This window comes from Triturus cristatus, chromosome 11, assembly GCF_964204655.1.
Source record: "Triturus cristatus chromosome 11, aTriCri1.1, whole genome shotgun sequence".
In the NCBI taxonomy this organism is placed as follows: domain Eukaryota; kingdom Metazoa; phylum Chordata; class Amphibia; order Caudata; family Salamandridae; genus Triturus; species Triturus cristatus.
The window spans coordinates 366,553,154-366,566,967 of NC_140594.1; the positions used below are offsets into that span (position 1 = coordinate 366,553,154).

Here is a 13,814-nt window from a genome sequence, read left to right on the forward strand (position 1 = left end):
CTCAGGGCACTGCTGGGAGGGATAGGCCCCCACCCCTCCTGTCTCAGGGCACTGCTGGGAGTGTTAGGCCCCCACCCCTCCTGTCTCAGGGCACTGCTGGGAGGACTCTGCACACACCCCTCCTGTCTCAGGGCACTGCTGGGAGTGATAAGCCCCCACCCCTCCTGTCTCAGGGCACTGCTGGGAGTGTTAGGCACCCACCCCTCCTGTGTCAGGGCACTGCTGGGAGGACTCTGCACACACCCCTCCTGTCTCATGGCACTGCTGGGAGTGTTAGGCACCCACCCCTCCTGTCTCAGGGCACTGCTGGGAGGACTCTGCACACACCCCTCCTATTTCACAATATGTACGCACATGACATACACGGATGTGGGTACGCTCCATGCATTCGAGGTGGGGGTACGTGTCGTACTTACACTGTTGAGGTGGGGGTACGCTCCATGCATTCGAGGTGAGGGTACGGGTCGTACTTACACTGTTGGGGTGGGGGTACGCTCCATGCATTCGAGGTGAGGGTACGGATCGTACTTACACTGTTGGGGTGGGGGTACGCTCCATACGTACGCGGGTGGGGGTACGGGTCGTACGTACAATGTTTGCATGGGGGGTACGCTCCATGCTTTCGAGGTGGGGGTACGGGTCGTACTTACACTGTTGGGGTGGGGGGTACGCTCCATGCATTCGAGGTGAGGGTACGGGTCGTACTTACACTGTTGGGGTGGGGGTACGCTCCATACGTACGCGGGTGGGGGTACGGGTCGTACTTACACTGTTGGGGTTGGTGGTACGCTCCTTGCATATGCGGGTGGGGGTACGTGTCGTACTTACACTGTTGGCATGGGGGGTACGCTCCTTGCATATGCAGGTGAGGGTACGGGTCGTACTTACACTGTTGGGGTGGGGGTACGCTCCATGCATACGGGGTGGGGGTACGGTCTGTACATATCCGTCCCCACGCTATGTGATGCTTGTGCGGCCCGTACCCAGGCCTTTGCCACGTGGGTACGAGCCGTCCCGCCATTGTTGGGGTGACGTAGGTGTGGGCGTGGTACGACTCGTACCCACGCTCTTAAGGCGTGGGTACGGGACGTACCTGTCTGGTTGTGTTGCCGGTTCGCGTCGTCAAGAACTTCCGTTGTGGCGGTCGCTGGCTTAGCTGGACACGCCCCCTCGTAGTGACCAGGGCCTGGGAGTCAGGTATGTCCAGGGCATGTGTGCTGTGTGACTTTGGTGGGGGGTTTGTGGCCTGCCCTGGTCCTGCCACCCCGCCCCCCTTCCCCCCTCCCTTAGTTGTTCTGACCTTCTGCGGCGTCTGCGTCGTAACCTGTAGAGGAGGTCGACTGCTATGAGGGCCGGGATGACACGTAGGTTCGGGTCCATGTCTGTCCGTCGCGTACGGGTACTCCTTGTTCGCGTCGTCCTGTCTGTCCGTCGCGTACAGGTCCTCCTTGTTCGCGTCGTCCTGATTTCCCGGCAGTTTTTGGCTGCCGGATAATATTCACCGTGCGGGATGACGTCGGTGCGAATCGTAATTCCTGGTTCGTGAATGGCAGGCTGCGAGCGTCCCGACGTCAGGTCGGCGCTTTCCCGGATCGCATTTGTATTTTTTTTTTCGTCGGTCGGGGTTTTGTACGATTCGTACGGAAATGGTGTTTCCGTGCGAATCGTAATTCCATGTTGGTAGATTTTGACGACCGGGTACGCGTCGGACGGAGAATATGCTCCGTCCGACGGTTCGTACCCGGTTTTTACAGGATCGTGATCGGCGCCATGTGCTGATCCAATTCTCAGCCTCATTGACATTTTCCTTTGTGGCTTCATCATTATTCTCAATAATGCCCAGTCTTATGCTCAGAGTGACAACCTCATGTGTAACACTATTTTGACCTACATTATTTCCCTAAAAATAACTGCCAGCTAGAGCTGAGTCCTCCTAGTTTAGCTGATTGCTTCTGTTGAGTCGGGTTATCAAAGGTGCTTTCTGACAAACACTTTGAAATCCACTATATTTGCATACTTCTTGTCAGATTACCCCAATTCAAGTTTAGAACAGCTGTATTGTTGAAAGACGGTTGCTAGGTACTATTTTACCTTAGGAAAAGAGCTCAAATTTACCAATTTAGCAGGACTTATGTAGAAACATAGCTTCTTAGCAGTAAAACCTCATAGATCTTCTAGACTGCATAATCCTTCCGAACCTGCTGCCACTCTGTGGATGTGGCTATTCTCAGAAAATCAAGAGTTCAAAGGGAATACCTAGGGAATCCAACTGGTGTGCAATATGAATCCAGGCCTACTCAAGAGTACCACCCTGAATACTCTCCAAAAACGACTGATATCCCCGGGACCCAGAGGGAAGGGTCTGCAATCAAAATCAACAATTAGTTCTTTGATCTGATGAAGATGTGGAGCAAAGGCATGCTTCAAACTGACAAAATCTCTTCCTGACAATTTCATCCCATCAGAACCATGCAATATCACACAAATAACAAGAATAACCCCTAATAAGTTGTCCACAAAAGTATGCATACTGCCACAGAAACGTTTCCATCTTGCTCCTTCTCTGATGCATGAGCCTATGCTAACTCACATTAGAAGCAGCTGTCACCAATAAAAAATTGTAACCTAGTGTAGAGTCCCTCGGAAGATAATACAATGTTAACAAAACCTGGTGAGAATAAACATGCCAGATCACTAAACACCACAATGGTGCCTTCTCAGCAGTTGTGTCTTTCTGGACTACAATGCAACCATCTGTCAACAAGCATTGGCATAGCCAATAGGTCTCGCCTTTAAGACCTTATAAGTGTTTAGCCATGCAACACTTGGGGGCCGATTCCATTCCTGGAAAAAGGCCGTACAAATCATTGTATGGAGCGTTTTCCCCATACAACTCGTACCCGGTAAACTTTTCTTACAACCTAGGAAGTACGATTCGTACAGAAAGCCTCTTTCCATACAAGTCGTACAAAAGACCATACAGCTAAAATTAACCAACGATTCTGATCCGGAACAGCTTGTGCGTGACGTCTGTATGTACTTAAGCAGCGGTTTCCAGCCCAGCAAGTACGATTCGTCCCTACGGCACTCCGTACGGCTCTCTTCTTACGGGAGCCAAAAACAGCTGTAAAAGCAGAGTCCCCAGGGGTATGAGTCGTACAGGCATACACCCCCGTGCGTTGTGTTACTGTGCGTACCCCAACATCGTGTATGTACTGTGTGTACCCCCAACATCGCGTTTGTACTGTGCGTACCCCCAACCTCGCGTACCCCAATATCGCATACCCCAACATCGCGTACCCCAACATCGCGTATGTACGCACCGTACATACGCGATGTTGCGGAACGCGATGTTGGGGTATGTGATGTTGGGGGTACGCACCGTGCATACGTGATGTTGGGGTATGCGATGTTGGGGTACGCGATGTTGGGGTACGCGATGTTGGGGGTACGCACAGTACATACGCGATGTTGGGGTACGCACCATACATACACAACGCACGGGGGTGTATGTCTGTACGACTCATACCCCTGTACGACTAGCACCCCGGGAACAACTTTTCCCGGGATACGAGTTGTACAAAGTTCACTTCGTAGTGGGTAATGGCATTCCCCGTGTACAGGACGTTTTCCGTACAAATCGTTAATCGGAAAGCCGGTCCGGATCGTACTAGTACGGTTGGACTGCATTTTTACAATTTGTACGGAAAAGTGTCCGGGTCCGTCTGGTACAACTTTTCCCGATCTGGTTTGTAAGGATCGGGCAGATCCGTACAAATCGGATCGGGAAAAGTTGTATTTTTCCGTATGAATCGTACTTCACGGGTCGGACGGGACTTGTACGATTTGTATGGAAAAATTTACCGATACGAGTCGGACGGGGAAAAAAATACAGGATCGGAATCGGCCCCTAGATGTTGTTGCACCAAGAATATTGTGCTGGATAACTAAACACTTATAAGGTCCCAAAGGCGAGACCAATTGGCTATGCCAATGCTTGTTGTACCTGTTGTAGCACTTGCTCCTACTGAAAGATGAGTGCAGAAGGTGGTTGCTTCTAGTTAGTCCAACTAGTTCCTGGATTATTCTGGGACTTTGCTTTGTCGGCCATTCAATGGGCAAAAATGGTTCACTGATAGAATATCGATGCTAAAAACATCGATGTAAAAAATATCGAAAAAATATATAGAAATCAAAAATATTGACTCCCTATACTTAAACAGGTAAGCATAAAAATATAGAATCAAAAATATCGAAGTTAAAAATACAGATGTAAAAAATATTGATCTAAAAATATAAATAGAAATAATATATATTAAATATATCAAATATTAATATTATCTTTAACAAAAAGAAATTAATTTAATATACATTCTAACTAAATATAAAAAATAAACTTAATAAAAAAATATATAAACATGCAAACATAATAATTTATACATATATTTACTTTAAAATAATTTATTAACTATTATTTTTATTTCATTTTCTTACTTTTAAATATATAAAAATAACATATATACATATATCAATAATTTAAAACTAAAAAAGCATTCTATAATTAATTAAAACATTAAACTATTAAAACAAAATTAAAACGTACATTTCATAATACAATAAATACAACAGTAGGGAAAATGTTGGATAGCAAAATAATTAAAATTACTATTCCAACTCCAATGAGTGCAACAGTAGGGAAAATGTTGGATATTGGAGGGCTAAAAATGACTATTCCCACTCTAATGAGTGCAACAGTAGGGAAAGTGCTGGATAGCGAAGGGGCAAAAATTACTATTCCCACTCCAAAGAGTGCAACAGTAGGGAAAGTGTTAGATAGCGGAGGGGTAAAAAATTACTATTCCCACTCGAGGGATTGCAAAAGTAGGGAAAGTGCTGGATAGAGAAGGGGTAAACATTACTATTCCCACTACAAAGGGTGCAACAGTAGGGAAAGTGTTGGATAGCGGAGGGGTAGAAATTACTATTCCCACTGCAGTCAGTGCAACAGTAGGGAAAGTTCTGGATAGCGGAGGGGTAAAAATTACTATTCCCACTCCAGTGAGTGCAAAAGGTCGGGAAAGTATTGGATAGCGGAGGGGTAAAAATTACTATTCCCACTCCAAGGACTGCAACAGTAGGGAAAGTGCTGGATAGCGGAGGGGTCAAAATTACCATTCTCACTCCAGTGAGTGGAACAGTAGGGAAAGTGTTGGATAGCAGAGAAACAAAAATTACTAATAACATTTAAATAATTGAAAAACATTAAATAATCTTAAAAACAAATAAACAATATTTTAATAATATACAATTAAATATATTAAACATATAAAAAGAACACATTATAATGTTAATTACATATAACAAAAAGATACAAATATTATTATAATAAATTATTAAATACATTTATAAACAATATTTATTTAAAAAGAGCAAATATTAACAAACAATTTTTTAAAACATATTTATATTAATTTTATTTTCTACCCTATAACACTGCACCAATAAAAAAAGACTTCAACATTATTATTTAAATCTATTTCCATAATTAACATAATCAATATTGAATTTAAAATATATTAATAAACAAAGATAATAAACATTCATTGAGTACACATTCTTTAACGCTAGAATATCCACAACTCACACCTAAAATTTATTACACAATTACCATAATTAATGACTAATTAATTAACTTAAATTAATTACCAACTAATTAATAATTCATTAATAAAAATAAATTACTTCCCATCATTTACACCTATATACACCACAACACACACCTAAAATTAATTACACAATTACCATAATTAATTACTAATTAATTAATTTAAATAAATTACCAACAAATTATTAATTCATCAGTAAAAAATAAATTACTTCCCACCCTTCACACCCATGAACACCACAACACACACCTAAAAGTAGGTCTGTCGATGTCTCTGACCCACGATATTTTTACCTCGATATTTGTACAAGTCGATATTTTTGCATCGATATTCTGTCTCTGCACCGGCAAAAATGTGCTGGTTGGACCTTCACCTTTAAATGAATTATCTTTTAGGGGTATTGTATTTTGTTTAGCCAATTCCAGCTGCATCTCCCCCTCCTCTGGCGGTCCCACAGAGTGAGCTCAGACCCTTTTACTGTAGAGCCAATGGTACCATGTGGATTTTCACTCCACCTTGCTATGCAGAGACTTAGCAGAGCCATTTGTACTGTGTAGAATTTTGACTCCATTTTTTCTTGAGAAGGCTCAGCAGAGTCTATAGTATTATGTAGAGTTGGTATTGCTTTGAGGAGTCTTGGCAGAGTCAATGGTACTATGTAGAGTTTTTTTGCCTGGAGGATCCTTGGCACAGCCAATGGTATGTAGAGTTTTTATTTCCTTGAGGATCCTTGGCCGATGCAACAGCATTATGTAGAGTTGGTGTTGCTTTGAGGATCCTTGGCAGAGTCAATGGTACTATGAGGAGTTTGTATTGCTTTGAGGATCCTTGGCAGAGTCAATGACATGTAGAGTTGTTATTGCCTTGAGGATCCTTGGCAGAGCCAATGACATGTACAATTTAGAGGTGTCCCAAGTGTGTCCTGATGTGTTATATGAGCTAGAAGGGCAAGACTGGGGCTGTGCTGACCCTGATGAAGACAGATTGCTGGTGCTCACAGGTCTTGTGTGTGGGGTGTGTGCAGTTAGGTGGTGGCGCAGCACTGGGTCACAGTTGGTCCTGGTAGTGTTGTAATATTTGCTTGGGGTGTGCAGCGGAGCCTGGTCCTGTTTTCAGGTGTATGCAGTGAAGCTGCAGGGCACCGCAGTGGCATCTTTGGTTCTGATGCAGTATGAGCTCTCTTATGCTCACAGTGTCTGTGTGCAGGGTGTGTTCAATGAGTTAACGGCACAGTACTGGTGCAAGTTTTGTCCTTATAGTGTTATATCCTGTACTGGGTGTTTGCACTGGTGTCCGAGATGGGACACAAAAGGGATGGTGCAGTAAGATGTATGATGCTCTCGGGTCCTGTGTGTAGGGATGAGCAGTGACTCAGGAGGACACCACTAGGGTCAAATTTCTGAGGCTCAAATGGCCTGAGCTTGCGCGTGCATCGAGTTAGGAGTGCACTTAAGGCACAAGTGGTCCTTATGCAGTCAGAGTCCTGGTGATTATTGACTCTGTGTACATAGTGTGTGCAGAAAGATAGCGGCACAGCTCCAGGTCACAGTTTGTCCTGAAAGTGTTATATTATGTGCTGGTGTGTGCAGTGGGGCCCACAGGGGACACACCTGGGCTGGCCCTGATACAATCAAATTTGTGATGCAACAAATCCTCTTTGCATGGTGTGTGTAGTGAAGTACCAGGGCACCACTGTGCCTCCATCGGTCCTGATGCAGTCAGATTTCTGATGCTGATAGATCGTGTGTGCAGGGTGTGTGCAGTTAGGAGGGCAGAACTGGGGCTCTGTTGATCCTTATGCAGACTGTTTGCTGATGTTCTCACAGACCCGGTGTGCAGGGTGTTTGCAGTTAGATGGCGCGGCACTATGTGATTTGATTGTGTTACATTCAGTGGAACTGTGCTGGGTGCGTGCAGTGGGGCCCACAGTGAACTCAACTGGGCTGGGCCTGCTGTAGTCAGATTACTGATGCGTGCAGAGTGTGTGCAGTGAGTTAGAATGACACCACTGGGCCTTCACCGATCCTGACTGATGCAGACGGGTTGCTTAAGCTCACAGATTTTGTGTGCAAGATGTCTGCTATGAGTTAGTGGCATCCTGGACCACAGTTTTTCCTGATGGTGTTACATTCTGTGCAGGCTGTGTGCACCGGGGCCCACAGGGAAAAACAGCTGGGCTTGTCGGGATGCAGTCAGATTGCTGATGCACACAGGTCCCGTGTGCGGGGTGTGTGCAGTGAGGCAGCAGAGCCCACTCTGGCTCCGTCGACCCTGATGCAGACGGGTCGCTGATGCTGAGATCCCGTGGGCTGGGCTTGCACAGTGGGCTGGGTCTGTGCGGTGTGGGCTATGCAGTCAGTTAGTGCGCTCCCGTGGACGATGCTGACAGGACCTGCCCCGTTGCTTCGCCTCCTGCTCGCCTGCAGAGAAGCCGCGGAGTTGCATGTCGCTTTCCAACTCCAGTGTGTTCCTGCTGAATGAGGTAAAGGTGGGTGTCTGAGCGAGCCCTCGCCCCGTGCTGTGAAGTTACCTACTCCGTCCCTACTCTTGGCATGCGGAACTCTCCTCTCCTGGTGCTGTGGCGTAGGCGGGTGATGCCCAAAATCAGGGGTCAAGATCAGACAAAGGTCAAGGGCTTCCTTTGAGGAGGCGGGCTGGTCTAGGTGGCTGGGCCCTCCTTCCTGGAAGTGGTCAGGGGGCGTAAGTGGGAGACACCAGGGACTTGACGCGAGGCAGGTTGGTGCGTGCTCCAGGAACAAAGCCTCCACGCATTAATGAAGCACTTACGGCGTCACGTGGACACTTGAAATTATAACGGCGACAAAACGCCTTGGTGCAATTTAACGTTTGCGCCCAAGCAAGTGTGATGTTTGCACCTCATTATGACTCTGGTGCTAAGTAGCAAGGGGAATGTTTAGCACCCGTTTTATCGAACCGATAATGGAAACTACAAGTTAGTACTAAATGCCAATGCTAAAACCGGGGCATCGCGTGGCCCTTCAAGGTTTAAATGTTGTTTGCACCTATTTAATGACCTGAAGGAAGAGATTTGAATGAGCGAACTTGGGGGCTTATTTACCAGCGTTTTCTTGAGAGTGAAGATACTTGGGGGCCGATTAGGATGGCGGGCGGACACCCTAGCGGTGCTGGGACCGGCCGCCAGTGGTGTGGCGGTCCCGCACTGGCAATTTGGATGCCACTGCCACCGTGGCAGTGGCATCCCCTATTCCCAGCATTCCCACAATGCTGGGAATGCACGTTGTGCATTGTCATGCACAAGGTGACAGGCACCGCGCGGTGCCTGCCACCTTGTCCATGACAATGTAGGGGGGTACCTACCCCCATGTGCACCCCCCAATACCCTGGGGGCCCGCAACAGGCCCCCAAAAGCAAACTCTGCCTGGCTTTCCATGGCGGGGTTTCCACCATGGAAAGCCCTGCACCGCTGCCCATTGTAATATGGATGGTGGTGTCTAGGCCCTTTTCCACCCGGTTGACCGGTGGAAAACTGGCAGACGGTCTTTCCGTCCGCCGGGGTCCCCCGCGCAATACTAATGTGGCTGAGGGGAAATGGGCGGTGGGAGGAGGGAAATGTCGGGCGGATCGCCACCGCCACCGCCATGCGGGCGGTGGCGATCCACCAGACATCGTAATTACCACCTTGGTTGCTTTGGCTGGGCTGGTAAAGTTTTGACTGACAGGAGCGGTAGAGCAAAGGCTGCGCTGGAAGGCTTTGACGAGGAGAGGAGGAGGCAGCAGGGGGAGGGGGCCTGCGCCTGTTTCCCTTGCGGAAGCGAGCAGAGGGAACCATCTGTTTGAAAGTTAATTACAAACAGATGGTTTCAAAGCTCGCTCCCGCAAGGGAATCGCCAAACGTGCCCGCGTTGCCATTGAAAGCAATACAAAGCGTGCACGCTTTTGGGAGAAAAGGCGAATCGATTCCTATAGGTCTCCTCCTATGCAACGCATGCGCTGCGTAGGCGAGACCTAAAAAGGAACCATTCAATCACTACTGTCAAATGATCAAAGAAGATATCAAAGCTATTGCAATTAAATTATGTTAACAGGTCCAGTAGGAAACATATCACTCACCATTCAACAACAATGGTTTAAACATCGGCTTCCAGGGTTCTTGTAGGCCTAATCAGAATGGACAATTAGGCTTACCTCAGTCTCTTTGGGGCCAACTGTTATAGACTTTTAATATCACTATTGATTACTGGGCTCGGTCCTCATGGGCATTTCAGAATACTTCTTTGTGCTCATAAGATAGATTTGATGTCTGTGTAGTCAGTCACTTTGGGCTTCTTTTTCAATCACTCCTCTGTGCTCTTCAGTAAATGAGAGGTGAGCCCTTATGGTTTTTTATTGATCATATCTTTTTCTTGGGTTTTGAAAGCAACATACATATACCAACGCCTACAACCACAGGCCAATGCGGAGTCATTACAAATATATTGTGAGTCACTAAGACCTGATGCCAAGGTGCAAGACATATCTGCTCCCCAACCACCAGGTCCCATCAGCAATTGAAATCTACGAGAATGGAAAGCTGTATGTCCTTTATTTATGGTCATTGGTTTTATTTGTGTAATTCACAGATTCTTTTGGGATGATTGTGAGTTCTCTGGTATCAAGGGTATGCAAGTTCTCTAAATTTGAAGATAAGTTGCCCAGAAATTGAGCTCATTTGGGTTAAAAAGCATCCCAGTGATGCTGACATATGGTGAGACCAATAGTGCAAGAATTCACTCTAAATTATACACCCTTACAAGTAAATGAAAGACGTATGTCGAAAAAGCATCACAGCTATCTACATTTGTCATAATTATGAAAGAAAAATAGACCATCATTGACATGTGTAGCTGAAATTAGCATAACAAAAATATTATGCAAATTTGATACAGTAGAGGCCGTAGGCCTGTGGAAATCTACCCCTGTGAGGGCACATTGGTGCAGGGTCACCCTCTCGTACATGGGTCCGAAGACTAACAGAGAGAGATCGGCACTGGAGTTGAAGTAAAACAAACCAAGTTTATAAAACACTCATGAATGGGACCGCGTCCGAGCAACACCCTATAGTGTTGTAGGAGAAAGTACACATATTGCAAAAACCATCGTTCTTATATGCTGTTTGTGGCAATATAATCGCATGGGAAAGAAAACTGGAAGAAACAAGTTTAAGCACGGAAATAGCTATAGGCAAACAAGAGCAGATGGCTGACCAGGTGGTCAGGAGATAAGGAGGGGGAGTAAGGAATGTTTATGGCTGCAATAAGCAATCATTTGATAACATCTGAGACCAGGTGCACCAGCAGTTGCAACCCCTCAGCACGTACATCAGATTGACCATGTCAGAGAGGTCAGCTAAAGTTGAGGACACAGGTGGGATGGAAATTCGAACAGAAAAGAGTAAAATGAATACGACAAAAACGAAATGGACACGACAGTCAAAATGGCTGCCGTTTATGCTAACATAGAATTTACACTTTTCCACCGGTCAGATATTATATGTACACATGAGACATAATCACTTACCATGGTTTGTGATGCTTTTGCTAATGTCCATGGCATGAAATAAAGAAATCGAAACTTACTTTCACATCGCACTCCCCAACCTTCAGTTCCACTACTCACCTATCAAATGATCAAAGCACTTGGGTACCTGGGGCCCATTTCCAATGTATTTTTGTCCCTTTAAGTACTGTGGGCTGAAACCTGTTGGGTTTTAAAGTCCCCTTATTAGCTGTAGCTCAAATCCTCATGGGTTTGTAGACCACCCTCAATTTCATGTGTGCCATACCCTCTTCGATATTTAGGTTAGTTACAGTGCCAGTGGTTACCACATCCACTGGTCTACTAGACATGTCGCTTCTATGCTACGTAACGTACCTGTGGGCCGAGTCCATGATGCATCATGGTCAGCTCAGAGTCCTTCATATGACGAAGAAAGTAGGAAATAGGCACAACACCGTACGCCTGGCAGGCTTCCAAGTATTTTTCCTTGCCCGTGGGATCATACACCGTTTTAGTTTCTGTTTGAGAAAAGAGAAAGTTCTGGGCTACTTTTAGAAGTCACACATACAACAAAATAGGATGTCAGAGGAACAGGTGTATTTTACTGACAAAACCATAGAGCTGCTGCTCCAATGTAGCAGTAAACATTGACTACTCTGTAAAACACCGCATTTCTCATGTTATTTAATGCAAGGCCATAGACATATAAAGTTCAATACAATACTCTGAAGAGAACTGCATGAAGATTTTTTAACCAATCAGTGTACATTCCACTGAATCAGCCTATTTTTCGACATAATGTAGCATTTACTGGCCCAGCTTGGGGGGGGGGGGGATTAATTTAGGGAACAACCAATTGAATTGGCAAAAGGGAAATTATGTGTTGGCCTTGGAAGAAGGGAAATTAGCCCCAGTGTGGTGGAAATAGCGCAGTTGCAAATATAGCCCAAGGGACAAATAGGTCTTGTTTGCAATAAGAAATTATTAGATTATATTATATGTGCAATGATTTTACATTACATGATGTTCACTGTCTTCAACAGCACTGTGGCACTGTTTAAAGTTAATAAGCCTGGTTATATTGCCCTAAAATAAAGGTTGCTCATACAGGGGTTCATGAGCCTCAATCCGTACCTATGCATTCGTACCCCGATTTTAGGTGTGTATTTGAGGGTGTTTGTCGCTATTAGTCTAATGTGTATTTCCTGGTCCTTTTGTTTGAGATTTGTAGGAGGCCAAGATTAGGGGTGTGCAACATTTTGTAAGCCTGCAAACTTTTGCAAGCTGTGTTTTTAACAATTCATAAACTTGGAAGTCATTTATGGGTCACCAAGGGTTGCAGCTGCTACCCCGTACACTGCTTTTGCGACCCCTGGCTTCAGAGGTGGCAAAATCTGTGCCAAGAACTTTGGGGCGGCGCACCAATGTGGGTCTTGGTCTCTAACCTCCATTTTTGCCCATTTTTTATTAAGCTACTAGTAAATAATCGTATTTGATTCACTATGTGCATGATAAAAAATTACATATCTGGCGCTAGAGCGGAACTTTCTCTATTAGTTGTGGTAAGTAAAATAAAATGCATTTAAATGTATGCTGTGGGAACGCAGTGAGAGTTAGCATGTTTATGTGTGCTTGTTTGTATGTGTGGGCATGTGTCTGTGGTGAAACTGAGAGTGAATGACAAGTAGCGAGAATGAGTGTGAAAGACTAAGATTGAGGGGCAGATTTATTAAGACTTTGTGCCAGTGCAATGTGATGCAAACTGGCTCAAAGTCTTGATAAACAATTTACTTTCCAGTGCAAAATCTTTTTTACTCTACGCAGTAGTGCAAAAAATGCTTTGTGCTGTTTTGCGCTACTTTGCATCACGGGTCTCGCCATGGGTGTATGGGCCTCGTCATGCTACAACCAAGTTGTTTTAAGCAAAGCCCTAGCTACTAAAAGTTTTAGCCAGGTCTTCTCACCAAAAAAATAACACCTTCTTGAGGCAGGCATTAAGTTGGAGAAATGTTTGCTAGTCATTTACCCAGAACCTTATCTGATCATGCCCCATGCTCCCTTAAAGTGGCATTCCCCTCGACAATCAGACGTGATTTATGTGGAGACTGCTTCCCCATGCCTTGAGGGATGCGGCATTCCGAGAAGAAATCAGAGGTGATATTGTAGAGTAGTTTTCTTTAAACCAAGGCTCGGTATCATTCCCCTCTATACTCTGGGAGGCCTTTAAGGTTGTAATTAGAGGGAAATGCATTGCTCGACAAGCAGGAGTTGTGAAAGTCATACGACACACCATACAAAAGTTGGAATCTTCCATCAGGGATATGGAGCTCAAATACTTTGACACTAACGACCGATCATATCTAGCACCTATACGTGGGAAATTTCAGAATTTGAAGAGGAGGCATATAGGGAAGTTAAGTTCCTGGGGAAATATGCTACAGCTAGGCGCTATGGGGAAGGTGACTGTCCAGGCAAAATGCTGGCCAATATTCGAAAACCCTAACATAGCTCTTCATATATAACAGAAATTCTTGATAAAGATGATAATCCAATTAGAGGCCCGCAGGAGATACTTTACAGAATTGTACACCTCATTATATACATCTACGTCTTCCCACATAGAAAGCGAAC

General features: G+C 45.3%; 1 protein-coding gene across 2 annotated transcripts in view; it reads right to left on the reverse strand.

Moving 5' to 3' along the window:
- The window catches only part of LRRC74B (leucine rich repeat containing 74B), a 412,716-nt gene that overhangs the window by 226,336 nt on the left and 172,566 nt on the right, over nt 1–13,814 (reverse strand). For both annotated transcript variants that reach the window (XM_085634037.1, XM_085634038.1), the window contains exon 3: nt 11,559–11,701. In XM_085634037.1, coding sequence (XP_085490163.1) covers nt 11,559–11,701 — 143 coding nt within the window. The remainder of the gene's footprint in view (nt 1–11,558; nt 11,702–13,814) is intronic.